Source organism: Stigmatopora argus, chromosome 16 (assembly GCF_051989625.1).
Source record: "Stigmatopora argus isolate UIUO_Sarg chromosome 16, RoL_Sarg_1.0, whole genome shotgun sequence".
In the NCBI taxonomy this organism is placed as follows: domain Eukaryota; kingdom Metazoa; phylum Chordata; class Actinopteri; order Syngnathiformes; family Syngnathidae; genus Stigmatopora; species Stigmatopora argus.
In genome coordinates, this window is record NC_135402.1 from 13,696,881 (window position 1) to 13,715,000 (window position 18,120).

At 41.4% G+C, this 18,120-nt stretch overlaps 2 protein-coding genes and 1 long non-coding RNA gene across 25 annotated transcripts in view; 1 reads left to right on the top strand and 2 right to left on the bottom strand.

The window, feature by feature from the left end:
• ube2l3a (ubiquitin-conjugating enzyme E2L 3a) lies at positions 1-6,346 on the bottom strand. Of its 5 annotated transcripts, none has more exons than XM_077623023.1 (5): positions 5,854-6,341; positions 5,433-5,488; positions 723-818; positions 475-661; positions 1-359 (listed from the first exon to the last, which is right to left on the bottom strand). In XM_077623023.1, exons 2-5 carry the CDS (start codon positions 5,457-5,459, stop codon positions 205-207), a joined length of 465 nt encoding a protein of 154 aa, XP_077479149.1. In that variant the 5' UTR covers positions 5,460-5,488; positions 5,854-6,341; the 3' UTR covers positions 1-204. The 5 variants fall into 5 exon arrangements, with proteins under 5 accessions (XP_077479149.1, XP_077479148.1, XP_077479147.1 ...); XM_077623022.1 differs by having other exon boundaries at positions 5,812-6,341; XM_077623021.1 differs by having other exon boundaries at positions 5,832-6,340.
• Positions 5,734-18,120, top strand: part of LOC144091025 (zinc finger FYVE domain-containing protein 16-like) — a 63,603-nt gene continuing 51,216 nt past the window's right edge. For 17 of the 19 annotated variants that reach the window (XR_013305583.1, XR_013305584.1, XR_013305586.1 and 14 more), the window contains exon 1: positions 6,058-6,287. The gene's annotated coding sequence lies outside the window, so the exon portion shown is untranslated. The other 2 variants (XM_077622999.1, XM_077623002.1) reach the window with 2 other exon arrangements.
• Positions 11,861-13,363, bottom strand: LOC144090984 (uncharacterized). The gene is made up of 2 exons (XR_013305562.1): positions 12,948-13,363; positions 11,861-12,733 (listed from the first exon to the last, which is right to left on the bottom strand). It is a non-coding gene; the product is annotated as an uncharacterized LOC144090984 (long non-coding RNA).

An 18,120-nucleotide genomic window follows, 5' to 3' on the forward strand; every position in this document is an offset into this window, starting at 1 on the left:
TTGAGTATCTCCATTTTCTGTTCACATTTGTGTAGTCACTTGTTGCTAGGCACTATTCATAGAAACCTAATAAAAGTATGTTAACAAGGAATAAAAAGGCATTGATATGGATCTCTACACATGACGTTGTTCTTGACAAAAGATGACAAAAAAAGTTCAGTCACTGTATGAAAAGTGCTGCGGAGAGGGAGGATCTGCTTCTGCTTAGTCAGCCGGGCGGGTCTCGCCATGCCTCCTGGTGAACTCCTCGGCATTCTTCATAAACTGTGTTCGGTCTTCCATGTACTCATTGGCCAGCTCAGCCCGCAAGGGACGCTCAGGCTGCGGCACATTCACCAGCGAGATCAGACACTGGATGACTGCAAACAAACGCAACCAGACTGTACTTGCATCACCTAGTGGACTGGAGGGCAGGAGGTAAGTAAACTTAACGTCGGAATGAAAAAAAACTAAAGTTATTGACGTTTATCTGACCTTGTGAAGTTCTGGTGGCGGGCTTCCAGTTCTCCACGCTGATGATGCCCAAGCATACGTGACCCTTTTCGTCCACATTGGGATGGTAGATCTTAGTCATGAAGGTGATTCTGGGGGGCTTGAAGGGGTACTCGTTGGGGAAGTTGATCGCCACCCGGAAGGCTCCTTTATCATATGGGGGGCTTTCCTTGCCAGGCAGTTAAACAAGTTGAACAAATATTTAAAAATAATAACATAAGTAGACTTACAGGAACAATGAGCCCCTGCCAGACCAAAATGTTGGATTCGTCAACTTCAATGTTCCGGAATTCTCGAAATCCTGATTGGCGGATTTCCTCCAGCTCCTGAAAAGATGACTTTAAAATGTGAGTAACCTAGTTTAAGGGAACAATGAATGAAGTCCCCCCCAAATAAATGTTGACGAAGTTAAAAGTTAGTAAAAAGTCAACTAACCAACGTAATATTTGTTTTTACATTTCATTCTTTTAAATATACAACTACTAAACTTTCGACTTATCCCACTTCATCCTCTTTTGAATCATCCTCCCCTATTCCAGCCACTTTCAAGTCCTCCCTCACTACATCCATGTATCTTATTCCAATGTCTCCCAGCCTTATTTGAGCTGCGGTACACTTTTAGCATTGAAAAAAATCTCAAGGCACACCACCGGCCGAAAATCTTCTAATTTAAAACTATATCACCTATATTAACAATACAAAATCGTTCTCAACAAAGTCTTTATCAACAGGAATCATATAAACCTAAAAAAAACTTCCAAAATTTTACACTGACCTATGCACCAAAAGTGAATGTCTACGGACCCCTTACAACTTCTGGTTCATGTCATGTAAAAATAAGTAATGTAACGTTTTCAATCTCATAATTGAATGACCTTTACTCCCAATATTTCTTGAATCTCCTAATATGGTGTGAAAAGCAAAGTTGTGCTCACACAGACTTTACTTGGCCAAAAGTTGATGCCCTTGAAACTAAACAACTTCTGTTTTACGTAACGTCAAAACAAGAGAACAACTTAAATCTCGTGACATTACGACTTTTTTTTATTCCCAATATTATTTCAATCTCCTAACATTACGTACGCAAAGAGAAGTTCTGTGGTCATACAGACTTAATGTCAACAAAATTTGAAACCCGTGAAACAACTTCCGTTTCACGTTACATAACAATAAGCACAAAATACACTTACATTTTAACATTTTACGATTTGAATCACAATTTTAATCTCGTAGTAGTTTGATTTTAATTGGGTAATACGATTTTTCTCTTGGAATATTACAATTTATGAATCCTTGTAAATTCTTACACCACACCAGACCATCGCTCACGCCACACCAGTGTGCAGCGGCACAGTGGTTGGGAAACACCGTCTTATCCGAGTCGACCTCTAGCCCAGGTTCCTGGCAGTTCCAAGCTCAACATCCTTATACCAATATATTCCCTTTATAACATCAAGTTTGGTCTCTCTGACCTTAAACCTTAACTGTTACTCTTAAAAGTCTCATTTCTAATCCTATCCAACCTGATCTGTCCAAAGGGGAACCTCAGTATCTTCATCTTGACTATGTCTAGCTCCTTCATCTGTATTTTCTTGAGAGCTACTGTCTCTAAGCCATATATCATGGCTGACCTCACCACTCTCCTGTAGGCATTCCCCTTCAGTGTCGCTGAAACTCTTTTATCACATAACACACCTGATACTTTCCTCCAGCTGTTCCAGCCAGAAAATGCAAAACACCAAACACCAACACACACTTTGGTGCACTTATAAGCAATCGATAAGACTGATTGATGTTACATTTTACTCCCCCGTTTATCTAGTTAAATTATGCATTAATATTCCTATAATTTATTTTGTCTGCTTCTCATTAGACTACACGTCATCATGTGTTAGGACCATAGCACAGGACTCTGTTCTCATAGGTGACGACGTCATTTTTATTATAATAGGTGTAGCCGTTGGTTTGTCGTTTGTTGCCTCCTTGCGCAATTAGAGGTCGCAACTACTTAGCCTTGGCACGCAACAACTTGAAATAACAAAACACTGTTACAATTGGGCCTCTGTCCCGGCAGTCTATGGCTTCATCTAACCCACGGGTGTCAAACTCATTTCACATCGCGGGCCACATACGACCCCTAGGTATACGTCATGGGCCAGACCATTAAATTTACAGCATACTTAGCTATAAATAACCAAAATATCATGTCTCTCCTTTGTTTTAGTGTAAAAAAGCACAAGAACATTGTGAAATTTGAAACCCAACTTAAAATTTATTGAACAACACTTTACAAAACATTTCACAAAATTGCACAAACTTTAACAAGTAAATGGTGTTGAAAATTATTGTAATGAACTTTACCATTAAATGAGACTTATAAAGAAAGACTAACATTACATTGCACAGGTTTTTGCAAGGCAGCATTTTAAAGATATTCGTCTAGTCTGGACTTGATTGTTCCCTGCATCTTTTGGCCTGTACGAGTGCATCAACATCAGGTGTCATGTACCGACTAGCTGTCACTTTCAGAGTGTCATTAAGTGCTTTTGTGTGAGCCTTGAATGCATTTTAGTTTTTTATTGATATTCATTACTGAGAAAATTTGTTCACAAAGGTAGGTTCTCCCAAACATGCCCAAAATTTTCGCAGCCAGGGTTGTTAATTTGGGGTACCTGGTAGACTTTCAACACAATGCCTCCTGGTGCAAAATACAGTGAAATGTCCAGAATCTGCTCCATTATGGGCTTGTACTTTCTCTCTGAACTTTGTCATGACACCTGCTTTCTTTCCGTTCATGGATGGTGCGCCGTTGGTAACCATACTGACAGCGCGGGACCAGGCAACTCCAACTCTGTCCAGGGCAGCAACGACAGACCCATAAATGTCCTCGGCTGTTGTGATGTCCATCATAGGCACCAACTCAACAAACTCTTCAGTAACAGTCAATGTCTTATCAACTCCCCGAATAAATATGGCCAGTTGAGCCACATCCATGATGTCAGTACTCTCATCAATTGCAACAAAAAATGCAATGACATGACTCTGTTTCAATTGGCTGTCTAAATCTGCCGATAGTTCCGAATTCCTCTCTGCTATAATGTTCCTTGTCAGGCTAATATTGGCAAAAGCGTGTCGCTTCTCAGGACATACGAGTTCAGCCGCCCTTAACAAAGTCACTGTCGGAATACGGCTTTGATGCTAATGCTATTTCACTAGCAATTGGGTAGCTGGTTTTTACCGCATGCTCACTGACTTCTTGGCTCCGGGTGAAAGTTGACTGCTGTGTCCTCAGACCCGCTAGCAATTCATTGACCTGTTCTCAGTTGTCCTTGTAAGCTCTCATATTTTGGTCTGTGGTGAGTCTTGTAGTGGCGCTGAAAAGATTCCTTAGATACTGAAACTTGTTGCAAAAAGACCAAGCACAGAGGTTTACCGTTTCCGAAAATAAATAGGACGTGGTCCATTTTTCGTGGAAAATTCTACACTCTATATACTTTTCTCTATTTTAATAACGTCATTTTTGCTAATGAGGGTGTAGCAGGCAAGTAGAGAACAGGGTAGAGACAACGTCAGAACAAGCAGCGGATAATTCTTGAATTGCATTTAATTTAAAAAAATAAATCCATGTCTTTGCGTGTACATACACGACTGGCGCTGCAACAGTAGAATCATTAACACTCACTGCTCCCCTGATTTAGAGCTCTTGGCAGTACTGTGCAGGCCCTTCTATCTACCTAGAGAGCCAAAGATTGTCATTATAATGGCTGTTTACATCCAACCGGATGCTAACGTTAGCACGGCACTTAGCCTCCTGCTAGCGACTGTAAACAAACAGCAGCTTGACCACCCCGATGGAGTCTTTATTGTCGGCGGTGACTTCAACAAAGCATGTTTAGACTGTTTTGCCTAAGTTTATCCAGTACGTGAAGTGTCACACCAGAGGAGATAAAACTCTAGACCATGTTTATTCTAACATCAAACATGCTTAGAGAGCCACCCCCCCACCCAGTGTTCCCTCTAAGCTGCGCGCGTGCGCAATTGCGCACTACTCTCGTCTTCTCTGCGCAGCAGCAATCATATGGCGCGCAGTAAAAAAAAAATCAGATTTTTATTTATTTATTTATTTATTTATTTTTTTATTTTTTTATTTTATTTTATTTTTTACCCATGATGGCGCCGTTTAAGCGGCAGCCAGTGGCAGTAGCTCTGTCCACTTATGTTTTTCGTGTTTTACAGCATGTTTTACATGAAAAATGGACAGGTCGCCGAATGGACGTTCTGCCGAACGTTCATTCGGCGACCTGCCCGTCTGTCAAACGTCCGTCGGCGAAACGTCTTTAGGCGAATCATCCGAGTACCGATGATGTCGCTCACACTGGTACTCAGTGCGCTCAGGGAGGTTGACTTTCTGCTCAGAACAACGAAAAATTAGAGGGAACATTGCCCCCACCCCACCTTGCCGGATCCGACCATCTCTGCCTGTCCCTCATCCCCTCATATCCGGAGGCTAACAAGGCCACAAATAAAGATAATAAAAACATGGCCTGCGGACGCCCTTTCTCAGCTCCAGGAGTGTTTTTCCTGCACCATTTGGGAACTTTTTGAACACCACAACCTCCAGGACTACACGGACACTGTACTTTCCTTCATCAAAAACTGCATATATATACTATATACATCTCTCTCTCTCTCTCTCTCTCTCTCTCTCTCTCTCTCTCTCTCTCTCTCTCTCTCTCCCTCTCTCCCTCTCTCCCCCTCTCCCCCCCCCCCTCTCTCTCTCTCTCTCTCTCTCTCTCTCTCTCTAAAATATTAAAAATAAACATTGTGCTTTTGTCTGCCATTTACAAAATATTCATCATTGAGTACTTCAACATGTTAAACTGGTGGTTGTATAAAACAAATGTATAAACTGTGTATTTTATTTATTATTGTTATTTTACCTTGGATAATCTTCTTGTTGAAATCATTTTAATAGTTGAGTTGCTGTCTTCTGTGTCTAAGACGTTCGCATTGTGAATCAAAAAGAAAAACAACTTTTATGCATTGACCCTGTCAAAAACGTCATAGAGTTGTTATACAATTTTTAATGCTAAATAAATAAACTCTGTAAAAGAATAATATTTACTGGTTGAAAACTAATTATCACAAGTTTATTTGCATTAATAAATAATTTAAATTTTAATGCGAAAATTGGTCAGCTCGCCATTAGGAAACTTGTATCGATGCCAGATCTCATCGATCAGTTTTTTTTTCCGTTCCAAAATCACTTTGACGGCCGTTAATCTGCATATTAGCTATTTGGATTCACATAAACAAAACCTGGGCGAAGTTATATTTGCCTCGAGGAGATGCGATCTTAACCTGATCCAAACCGAGCCACCTGGCAGATCCACAGGTATGGCCAAGATCTCTACCACTACACTTGTAGCATCAAATCCAAGCGGCGGAACAACTAATGTAGTACGCATCGTTCAATCTCCTCGCGATGCCGATGATGACGCGGGACGGCATGACGACAGTTGAGATCGACGTCACCAGTGCGACAGTCAAACCCGCCAGGTAAAACAACAAACAAACAAAAAAACTCTCTTTCGTGGCCTGTCCAGTAGCTAGCTATTTTGCCGAATTAGACCAGCACGAAGAGTGAATTATAACGATCAGCATTTGCATTTTTGGGCGCCACTTAAGCGAAAAACTTGTGCTAGGCTTCGTCGCCGTTTTACGAATATTTGTTTGGACGAATCATGCGCTTTCGAACGAACTGGCTGGTTGGCAGCACCCTTTAGCATTATGTGGTAAGTAGCTACCTAACAAATATGTATATTTTTGACAAATTGGGCTTATGTCGGATTGAAGAGGTTTCTCTTTTTGAATGTAAGTATATGCGTCCAAATATAACCGAAAACTCCAAGTATGACTGTTGTTGGTGTTCTTTTCTTTGCTTTGAAAGATTTTTGCACAGAACACAGGCACGGATCAGTTTTCAGTGGTCACTTCTCAATTGTTTATTTGGGAAAAATGCACCCTCGTGTTATCTGACTCCAATATTTAAATTCCTTCAGTGGGCGTTAACCTAAACAGCTCTTGAGGTAAAAGATTCTCAAGATATAACACCTTTCTTTCAACTAAAGGAACAGGATGTCTAGACAGGCCAGGAATGATGAAATTAGTAAAAACTTCACAACTGCCAGAACATAGCTAAATTGTTTATACATCAAATACCTAGAGCTACCTGCTGTACTTCACACATTGTTGTGAAGATTCTGCCCAGACACAATGATCAAATTAGTGGTTATCATTTTAGTCTGCAAGCCTAAAGCATCCTACATTCTGGCGGGAGAATATCTTTTGAATATGACACAAACCTTTAAGTTAAGTTTTATAGCAAATAATTCATGACAGACCCCCTGTTTGCACATAGGAAACTGTGGAACAAAAATAAAAATTAACTCATCAAACCCTTCAATATGGTAAAAAAACACGAAAGAAAAAAAACATACTTTACACGCTACTTCATCATGGTAACAAAAAACTAGAAAGAAAATATAAAAATAAAATCCTCTTTGACCAGATAGTCCCCTTTTGAATTTGTCTTCCTCTTCCTCTGCGATCTCAGTGTTTATCCTTCAACAATAGAAGTCCACATTCACAGCAAATCAACCATGGGTCACAGACAGCATTTCATAATCTTCCATTAGAACAGCATCAAGGCCATGTGAATGAGAGCTGGTAGAAGAATACTGAATGGCAGGATCATACATAGCAAGCAATTGAGTAGCAGAAGCATTTGAGTTATTAATACTAAAAATAAACCTCATAATCATAGCTTTTACACATGGAACAATACAACAACTAAGAAGTAAAAACAAGTAGAATAAGAAGTAAGAGAAGCTAGTACAGAATTTATAAAAAAAAATCCATTTAATAAAAACACCTGTAAACCAATCATAAATTATGGAGTCAATACCAGCTCTTTCTTTTAATTGTGTAGCCAATTCTTTAAGTCCTTTTAAAGCAACAGTAACCTTACCATCTGGAGCTGTGTTGTTAGGAATGAAAGTACAACATTGATCACCAAAAATAGAACAAACACTACCTTTTTCAGCCATCAACATGTCTAAGGCCAATCGGTTTTGTAAAGCAGTTAAAGAAGTACTGCTAAATTGTTCAGATATCCCTTCTAAGGCCTCAGTCGTAAGATTAACAAACCTATCAACATTTTTGTTTAAAGTAATGGGGAAAAATGCACAAAAAAATGGAAAACTTTTAATTCCTGCCAGGGCTGCATTAAACAATTTATACTCATCCGGCACACCACGTAAAAGTCCAATTGAATCCATATATATATATATATGTGTGTGTGTGCGTGCGTGCGTGCGTGCGTGCGTGCGTGCGTGCGTGCGTGCGTGCGTGCGTATATGTACGCGTATACGTACGTACGTATATGTACGCGTATACGTACGTACGTATATGTACGCGTATACGTACGTACGTATATGTACGCGTATACGTACGTACGTATATGTACGCGTATACGTACGTACGTATATGTACGCGTATACGTACGTACGTATATGTACGCGTATACGTACGTACGTATATGTACGCGTATACGTACGTACGTATATGTACGCGTATACGTACGTACGTATATGTACGCGTATACGTACGTACGTATATGTACGCGTATACGTACGTACGTATATGTACGCGTATACGTACGTACGTATATGTACGCGTATACGTACGTACGTATATGTACGCGTATACGTACGTACGTATATGTACGCGTATACGTACGTACGTATATGTACGCGTATACGTACGTACGTATATGTACGCGTATACGTACGTACGTATATGTACGCGTATACGTACGTACGTATATGTACGCGTATACGTACGTACGTATATGTACGCGTATACGTACGTACGTATATGTACGCGTATACGTACGTACGTATATGTACGCGTATACGTACGTACGTATATGTACGCATATACACATATGTATATATACACATATACACATATGTATATATACACATATACACATATGTATATATGTATATATACACATTCAATTCAATTCAATTTATTTGGCAAAAAAAAAAAAAAAAGCACTAGGCTAAGGGCCATGTAACAAGACACAAGAAATGTGCAACAAACGCGGTGTAGTCACTGGTTCACGGCCAAAAAGTCATCCAGAGCCCGCTTGAACTGGGCGACCGTCGGCTTCTCGACCACACCCTGCGGAAGCCGGTTCCAAGGACCGGCGATGCGCACTGAAAAAGCCGCCTTCCGCCGATTCAACCGGAACCCGCGAGGGTACAGCTTCCACGGATGACCCCTCAGACCACGATCAGGTGCGGGCGTGAAGAAGAGGTCGCGGGGCATGCTGTAGATGCCGTGGAGGATGTTGTAGGCCAGTATTAGGTCCCCTCGCAGACGCCTAGCCTCAAGGGTCGGCAGGTTGAGTCGCTGGCATCTTTCCTCGTAGGACAATAGCCTGAGGCCGCGGACCATCCTCGTTGCAAGCCTCTGGACCCGCTCCAGATGCTGGATGTCCTTGGCGAGGTACGGTGATGCGGCTTGGATCCCATACTCGAGAATGGGCCTCACCAGGGAAACATACAACGGAAGGAAGATGTCTGCTGTGATGACGGCAAAGGACCGGAACATTAGGAACAGAACTCCGCAAGCTTTGTTGGCTGCTTGGATGCATTGGGCCGTTGGTTTGAACGTGTCGTCGACAATGATGCCCAGATCTTTGCACCGTTGAGTTCGTTCCAGTTCCAGGCGTCCCGGTTCAAAGTCAAGAGGTGAATCAGGAGGAGCCCCAATAGCCAGATGACTGCATTTCGTGATATTGAGCCGCAGGTCCCACAGGTTCGACCAACTCCACACATGATGAAGGCACCTACGCAGGTCCTCGTAGTCGCTCCGGGGAGCAACGAGCTTCACATCATCGGCGAAGAGGAGAACCCGCTGGGAGATGTGCTCTGGCAGGTCGTTTACAAACACCACGAACAGCAGTGGTCCAAGAACGGAGCCTTGGGGGACACCGCTGGGGGCGTTGTGAGTCTCTGAAAGTATGCCATTGACTTGTACTTGAAAGGTGCGGCCAGCCAAAAACGCATCAATCCACCTCACGACCGCTGGGTGAATCGCATACGCTTCCAACTTGCGGAGTAGCAAGCGATGGTTGACCGAGTCAAACGCCTTGGCGAAGTCCAGGAAGACCAGGTCGGCAATTTGTCGATCGTCCATTAATTGAGTGACCCATTCCTCCATCATCAGCAAGTTGGTGAGGCAGGATCTGTTGGACACGAATCCATGCTGACTATCGGAGATCGCCGCTGTGATCTGGAGATGGGCCATCATGGACGTTTTGATAATTGATTCTAACATTTTGCAGATTACTGAAGTGAGGGAGACCGGTCGGTAATTCAACGGGTCCTCTCGGTCTCCTTTCTTGTAGATAGGGCAGATGACGGCCCGTCTCCAGTCTTCGGGGACTTCACCTGATTGCAAGGACAGTGTGAAGAGATATGCGAGGGGAAGTGCTATGGTCGGAGCGAGTGCCTGGAGGACCCTCGGGTGAATACCATCCGGACCATGGCTTTTAGTGGCGTCCAGACACATCAAGGCTCGGTAGACTTCAGGAGGTGTAATGGCAACTGCAGGCATTGGGGGAACATCCCGAGCAAATGGGGGTGCTGGTCGCCCATCATCGGCTTTGTAAATGCCTGCGAACACCCTAGCAAAAAGAGAGCTTTGCCCCTCTGCAGCCGTGACACCGACTCCATCAGCATCCCTGAGTTTAACCACTTGATTGTGCAGACGTTTGTTGGCTTGAACATGGGCGAAGAAGCGCTTGGGGTTTGCACGAGATGACTGCGCCAACCTCAGCTCATACTTGCTCCGCTCTTGCCTTTCAGTGAACACTGCCCTATTTCGTTGCTGCTTATAGACCTCATATGCAGCTGCCGTGCCTCGTTCCTGGAATTCGCGCCAAGCAACGTCTCTGAGAGTCCGTTCCCGCTTCACCTTTTGCGTCGCCCAGGGTTTGTGCTTCTGGTGCCGTGGCATCGACAATGGTACTGAGCGCTCAGTCACCCGGAGTATGGATTGTTTGAACAATGCCCACAGCTCGCCGACTGAAGTGATCTCCATGAAGGAAGCCCAGTCAACAGCCTCGGAAGCCTCCTCCAGTGCGTGATGATTCAGGGTAGCAAACCTTCTCTTCGGAAGTATCACGCTCTGTAAGGCCGGAATTGTTGCGTGCCAGTTGAACTTGAGCACCGCATGGTCAGACATGGAGAGCGGCGGGAGGATGATGAGAGACGATACCGACGACGGGTAGCACGTGAGTACCAGGTCCAGAAGAGACGGGCGTTGGTTACTGCGGAAGCGTGTCGGAGCTGCAACATGCTGTGGATATATACATATACACATATGTATATATGTATATATACACATATACACATATGTATATATGTATATATACACATACACATATCTATATATGTATATATACACATATACACATATCTATATATGTATATATACACATATACACATATCTATATATGTATATATACACATATACACATATCTATATATGTATATATACACATATACACATATCTATATATGTATATATACACATATACACATATCTATATATGTATATATACACATATACACATATCTATATATGTATATATACACATATACACATATCTATATATGTATATATACACATATACACATATCTATATATGTATATATACACATATACACATATCTATATATGTATATATACACATATACACATATCTATATATGTATATATACACATATACACATATCTATATATGTATATATACACATATACACATATCTATATATGTATATATACACATATACACATATCTATATATGTATATATACACATATACACATATCTATATATGTATATATACACATATACACATATCTATATATGTATATATACACATATACACATATCTATATATGTATATATACACATATACACATATGTATATATACACATATACACATATGTATATATGTATATATACACATATACACATATGTATATATGTATATATACACATATACACATATCTATATATGTATATATACACATATACACATATGTATATATGTATATATACACATATACACATATCTATATATGTATATATACACATATACACATATGTATATATGTATATATACACATATACACATATGTATATATGTATATATACACTGTTGGATCTAATCGATAAACATTCAATAACTTCGAATTAGAGGAAGCACACAGAGTCGGCCATGATGAGTTTTATCTAGCTTCAGCTGAAGGAGGGGGTCAGAGCAGCCAGCGGCAGGAGCGCGTCTATCCTCCAGCCTGACTAGTTTGAACTCCCTGAATCCCCCCAGCAGGTCGACTAGTTTTATTGACAAAGGTCATGTGACATAGGTACAGACTTTAGGCGGGAAACTGTGAACAAAGAAATGGGAGTGTCATGGTAGATGACGCGCCCCCAACTCATAGGTGTCACGGACGGAAATTTCCGCTAGGTCATGCAAAATTCTATTCTAGTGACTAAACTAAATAAACCTATTGACTAATAAAAAGCATAAGAATACATTCCATACTCCACATTTCCCCCCTGTAGTTACTATGAAAGAATTTTCATTAGACATCAATTTATATCCCTCCCCTCCAGGTTCTAGAATACAAATATCATCAACAGTTACTTTCAACAGGGTATGGAAAATAATAAAATCACTTGTCAAGGCAGAGGCGAAAAACTCGAGGTATTTAGCGTCATTCGAGAAAAATTCCTCTGCGTCCCTCTTAATGAGCGAACACAATTTTTAAGTCAAGACAAGTACAATTACCCGGACGGCTCGACATCGTGGGACCCGTCACACTTCGAAAGCGCAATAATCTCCAGTATGGTTTGCCATGCGGTGATACTGTATGTCACTGTAAGCTACCAGCGTGTGCTGGATAGTGTTTCAAATCATAACTTTGATACAGGGGATTACACACAGAAAAAATACAGAACAGAAACAAAATCGCAAATGAGGGAGTTGCAAATTTAAACAGCATTGACTGGTTTCGTCTGGGATGAAGGTGCAGCAGTGTTCTCCCATCATGGCACACACACCTCCATCCTCCGTCCCGCAACATCCCTAAGGGCTATGACAGTTTGGTTAATGAACACTCATGTAACAGTTCAATGTATTTACACGAAGCATAACTTTATCCACCCCAAGTTGGGAAAGTAGCAACCGTATGCTTTTCTGGGGGGCGGGCCACAACTTATGGTCACCAGGAACATCACTACCCCAGATTGCATCACGTGGTTTGAATTGCACTGATTTTGCACTGATTTTGATCTCTTATCTCTTACTGTTATGTTCACTCCCCTTAAAAGGAATGCATCTCATCTGCACCACTGCAGATTTAAGTGTGGCGTCTAGACCCAGTGAATTCAGGTTGTCAGGATACCTGTGGAAATGGGTATACGGCTACACACAACTTTCATTCGCAACAATCAGTTTCTTCTGGAACACCATGAAATTATACCACACATCTTCTCCATAGTAGTTCTCCAGATTGTTCTTTCATCTTGCTGTTGAGGGATCGAAGGCCCTCCAGGGCCTTGGTTAAACTCCCGTCAGCTGCTGTGTTGTTCGGGATGAACGTGCAGCATTGGTCGCCAAAGATGGAGCACACGCCACCTTTCTCTGCCAGGATCATGTCAACAGCAATTCTGTTCTGGAAGGCCATCAGGAGGTCACCGACAACTGTTCATGGATGGCTGCAAACCCTTCCTCCGTCCTGTTCTGGAGTCGTGCAATTTGGTCAGCGAGTTTATACTCATCTGGTACGCCGCAGGGAACCCCGATGTTGATGTAGATTTGGTCCCCTGACCCCATCCAAGAGCGGACCGCTTGGCTCTGCCTTTCCAGTGATGAGGCAGGACGTTTCCTGCACTTGTTTTCCAACTCGAGTCTCTGTGGGCGGGGCGTTCAGATACGCCCAGGTTGTCAATGACAGTCCAGTCACTGTGATGTGGATGGCAACAGCTTTCACTGTTGCTTCTGTATAGAGGTGCAAAGTCTATGGGAGGTCAGGGTTAAGTGAGGGGTGCTCGTGGCTGGTGAGTAGACGTCAGATGAGTTTCTTCACGGACAAGGGTTTTGACACCGTCCGACTTAGTCCACTCAGAGTCACCTGTCTCGAACTCTTGACCTGAATCGACTTTGACTTTTCAGCGATCTTTGCTGCTGTGGAGGTTGGTGAGTTGGGCCACGAATGGGTCTTCCCATCTTGGAGAGAACCAGGACTTCATTTTTATGACTCGGATCAGGATCCAGTCACCTGGCTACACCACCTCCTGCAAGATAGACAAATATCACGGCACCTTACATGTTCTTTGGATAGTTTCTCTCCTTCATCTTCCCATAAAGGAAGTTGGAATGGTCTTCCAATAACTATCTCAAAAGGTGTTAATCTCGAGCTAGTTCTACCAGTTGTTTTGCCATGTTTTGCACTATGCTGTTTGAAAAATGAGCTCCATTGTCACTCCAGATGATTCTGGAGATCCCATGTTCTTTACAGATCAATAAAATAACAAATTAAACAGTTCCTACAAAAATTTTAAAATAGGTATTTATACCTCTTCACCATACCTCCCCCCTGTTGAGACATTTATGGCTCAATTATGGAATACATTTTTGGTAGGTACGGTAGGCCTTTAGCTTTGTACAGTTCGTCTGCAGACTGTTCTTGAGATCGGCTCAGCCCTTGTTGCTGTGCATACTGTGCAGGAAGTGTCCGCGCTGCCTCCCCAGCTGCCGCACTCTGTCGCTGTCTTCAAACACGTACTCAACATCTGCAGACAGCTATTAGGTTGGGCTTAATACCCCAACGAACAAAAATCACAACAATCTTATACTTATTCCATCACTATAGTTTGTGAAAAGCTTAAATGCCTATCAGTCAAAATTAAATATGCTAGCTGGTATTCTATTTTGATCACTGCTTCCTTGTTAAGATCAAGAACTATATTTGTTTTTTCCTTTCCTGCAATTACACAAATTAACTAATCATACTAAAAATAGGAAAAATACAAAAAGCAAACCAGGCTGCTTTCTCCTCAGGAGAACAGCTTTCCAGTTCTCTGCAACAGTTACATTCACATCAATTAATATCCAGAAACAAAATGCACACATTTATAATTCTGAAAAGAATTGAACCCACTAAAATGTAACCACCCCTTGTTTGTCAGGGTCAACATTTTTAGCATAACTGTGTCTTTTAGCGCAATTAAAGCCCATTACTTTTAAAATGCATACTAATCAAGTCCCAATTCAATTAACAATGTGTATCGCGTTGCATATTAACCTCAGTTGTTTGAAATTCAAAATATCCCAAACTAGTAGTCTTTTAATCAAATGTAACATTCCATTGGAGTTTGTCAATCAGCTCCTATAAAACTTTCTTAATCAATATTTCTCAATAGTCAGGCATAAAATTAAAATCTAGTTACATTTCTATCCATTGTAGTTTCTCTTTTCTCTCTAATTGTTTACTTTAAAAATCTGTAAGAAGATCTAGTCTCAATTGTTTACTTTAACTATCTGTAAGAAGGTTTGGTCTCAATTGAAACGCTTTCACTTTTTTTATGGAGACAATAAAACCAATATAAAAAGTTCCTCATGGCTTACAGCATTGCTCCCCGAGCAATAATCTTTCCAATCAATATTTGAGTGCTTGCCATTTCGTCTGATTACGTCAAAAAGTTTATCTTACCTGTCTCCTCTAATTCGTTTCAACTGAGAGAACCTTCTTACAGAGCACAAAATGGATCCGCTATTTTCATGTCTGCTGGTTTGGTCAGGAACATTTGCACTCTCATCCTGGGTTGCTCATCATGTTTCCTGTTGAGAAATGCAATCTCCCTCTGCCAACCCCAAAATTAATGCGTTTCTTTAAAGTTTTTTCTTTTATGCAGACATATGATTAACCTCATCCTCCAATTCCAATCGTGTAGTTAATAATGGCGTTTGGTACATTCCACTAAATTGGATTTCCATATTTTTCCGGAACGAAATATGGAAACTTTTGTCAATTCAGTCAATTATTCTGTTAACACAATTTGGATGCCATTATCACAATAAATCAATAGTACTTTGGAATTTGGTATCAAGCACTGTCTTTTCAGTGCTCCTAAATTTTGCATAGCAGATTTGTTTCTCCACTTCAATTTTCACATTTGGAGTACTGCTGCTTTTTCCATTAAAAAATTTCCTTGGACGAAATATTTTTCCATAATTTGGCGTTGCCATCCGTGAAACGGCTTATTGGCAAATTCCGAAATCGATTCCAATTTGCTAAATCATTTTCCACCTTGATACCTAATTGATTATATCTTGATGGTCGGCCAATTAGAAACACAAAAAGACAAACAAACAATCATTCACGCTTACTCATTTTCAGAAATCAGTGGTCTGCAATTTTTCATTACTGGTGAAGAGCGCCATCCCACGTCTGGGCTTTTTGGCAGCTTACCTCCATTTTGCTGTCTTATCAGCCTAATCATTCTCAAAAGAAATAGGTTAACGTCATTTGGTTGACATCAACTGTTTGATGCTAATGCAATTCGTATATCATTAATATTCTAATAGTCATGAAAATGAACCACGCCAAAGCATATTTCACTTGTTCCGGGCAAAACAAGGAATGCTTTTTGTGCACTTAAAAACATTCCATGCCTCTTCCGTCCCAGGGAAATCATGCCTATCCTAAATCAATTATTTTATCTAAATTTACCTAATAATTTGGATAAATGCCATTTCTGCATTGTTTTCATGTTTGATATCATTAATAATTTGGATGATTCTTAATACTTAAGTCTAAATCGCAAATCACTCTCATATTTCTAAAACCCTGAATTCCTATCCGCTCTAAGAAGGCGGTTTTATTTAAAATAAGAGCCATTTTCTGTGCTCACTGTTACCTCAATTAAAATTTAGGGAAAATAACCTTTCACTAAGCATTTCCTAATATAAACTTCAGTGTTTAATAAAGGACCCATAATTTGTCACTAATATATTACAACACTGTCATCTCTCTGTCTCTCTCTCCTTCCCTCCCCCTCCGTGGGGAGACAATCGGACTCAAGTGATTTAGGTTCAACCCTGCAGTGGCATTTGCGTGCTGTGGTTCCTCTCTCTCTTTGTGCAGGGGGAGGGGGCCTTGGGCTGGGCTGGTGTGGGCTCTCTCCTGGGTCCAGGTGTGAAATGGGCAGTAAGAGCTATGGGCGAGCCCCCCCCCCTCTTTTTGTTTGCACCGGGTGTGCTTGGCTTGTCGGGTGAGGGGTGTCCGCTTCTGTGAAGGGGGCCTGGCCGTAAAGTGGGCTTCTTGCCTGGCTCCACATTATTCGGCCATTTTCGTCCTTTGTTCTGTCTTACATGTGCTCATTCCCCCTTCTCTCTCCCTTTGTAGCTCATCTTGCCAAAGGCCGTACCTCTTGAGCTCATGTTCAATGATCTTCATAGGGAGGGCCCCAATTTTGAAATGTGTGACTATTACCTGAACTTGTGAAAAACATATAATTATTGTTCTCCATGAAGATAGAAAGTTTCTTGAGGAAAGACAACCACCTAAAGCAGCTCCTCATCCTTTCTGTCCAGAATCTTCACAAGCATGTTAACCATGTTTTTGTTTCATTCTTCAATGATCAGGAAAATCTCTCAGCATGAATTCCACATCTTCTTACTTCACGTCCCTTTGTTTGAACGTTTTTTTTTTTAAAACAATGGTCACATGTTACGCTATTAATACATTTAAGGCGATATTTTACGGCGATTCTTTAGGGACGTTGCATCTAATTTATTATCTCTTTAATACTTATCTTTTATTATCCTATTTATCCGTCTACGTCGTCTTTTTAACCGTTATTCTCTTCAATCCTCTCGATTCACGAGCGCATACCAAGCGCGTACCGAGCGCGTCCTAAAGCGCGTCACGGCCTACTTCCGGTTCTTAACAAACGCTTCTGGTTTATATAATAGTAGTACTATACTTTTTAATCGAGCGCTTTCTTACTCATCGGGTGCAGTATTTTTGGAAGCTTTATTTTTGACAATCTCCAGAAATCCTTTTAACAAAGGGGACTCTAACCCCCACCTTAGGGGGACTTTTAACCCCCACCCTAGGTTAAGCCGCGTCACCAGCCCACCTCTTGGATCGACATTTAGTTGGCCAGACCGACTAAATGTACGTCCGTTGCATACCTTACGTATCTATTTTCCTTTTTTCTGACATACGTACTTCTCAACAGTATGCACAATTTATCCCCTATTTATGAGGCGTTTTTCTCGACTATTCCACGAATGAAAAACGGGATTCCCACCAGCCTTGTCCTAAATATTAATTTTAAACAGCCCCTTACCGTCTCTTGTGCCTCCTCTTTTCCGATGGGGGTTCGTTCTTCAAACGGGCCGCGATCGACCGAAATGCCTCTCTCTTTCAAAGTAAGAGTAGCTGACGTCAGTAATTCTTGGCCTTCAGTC

Bases quoted from the DNA above. Each gene is read 5' to 3' on its own strand.
- ube2l3a (XM_077623023.1), bottom strand. From the start codon at position 5,459: ATGATTTCAACAAGAAGATTATCCAAG. The intron at 662-722 runs GTAAGTCTACTT...CTGCCTGGCAAG, and splicing joins GGCAGGGGCTCATTGTTCCT to GAAAGCCCCCCATATGATAA. The intron at 360-474 runs GTCAGATAAACG...GTTTGTTTGCAG, and splicing joins CGCCACCAGAACTTCACAAG to TCATCCAGTGTCTGATCTCG.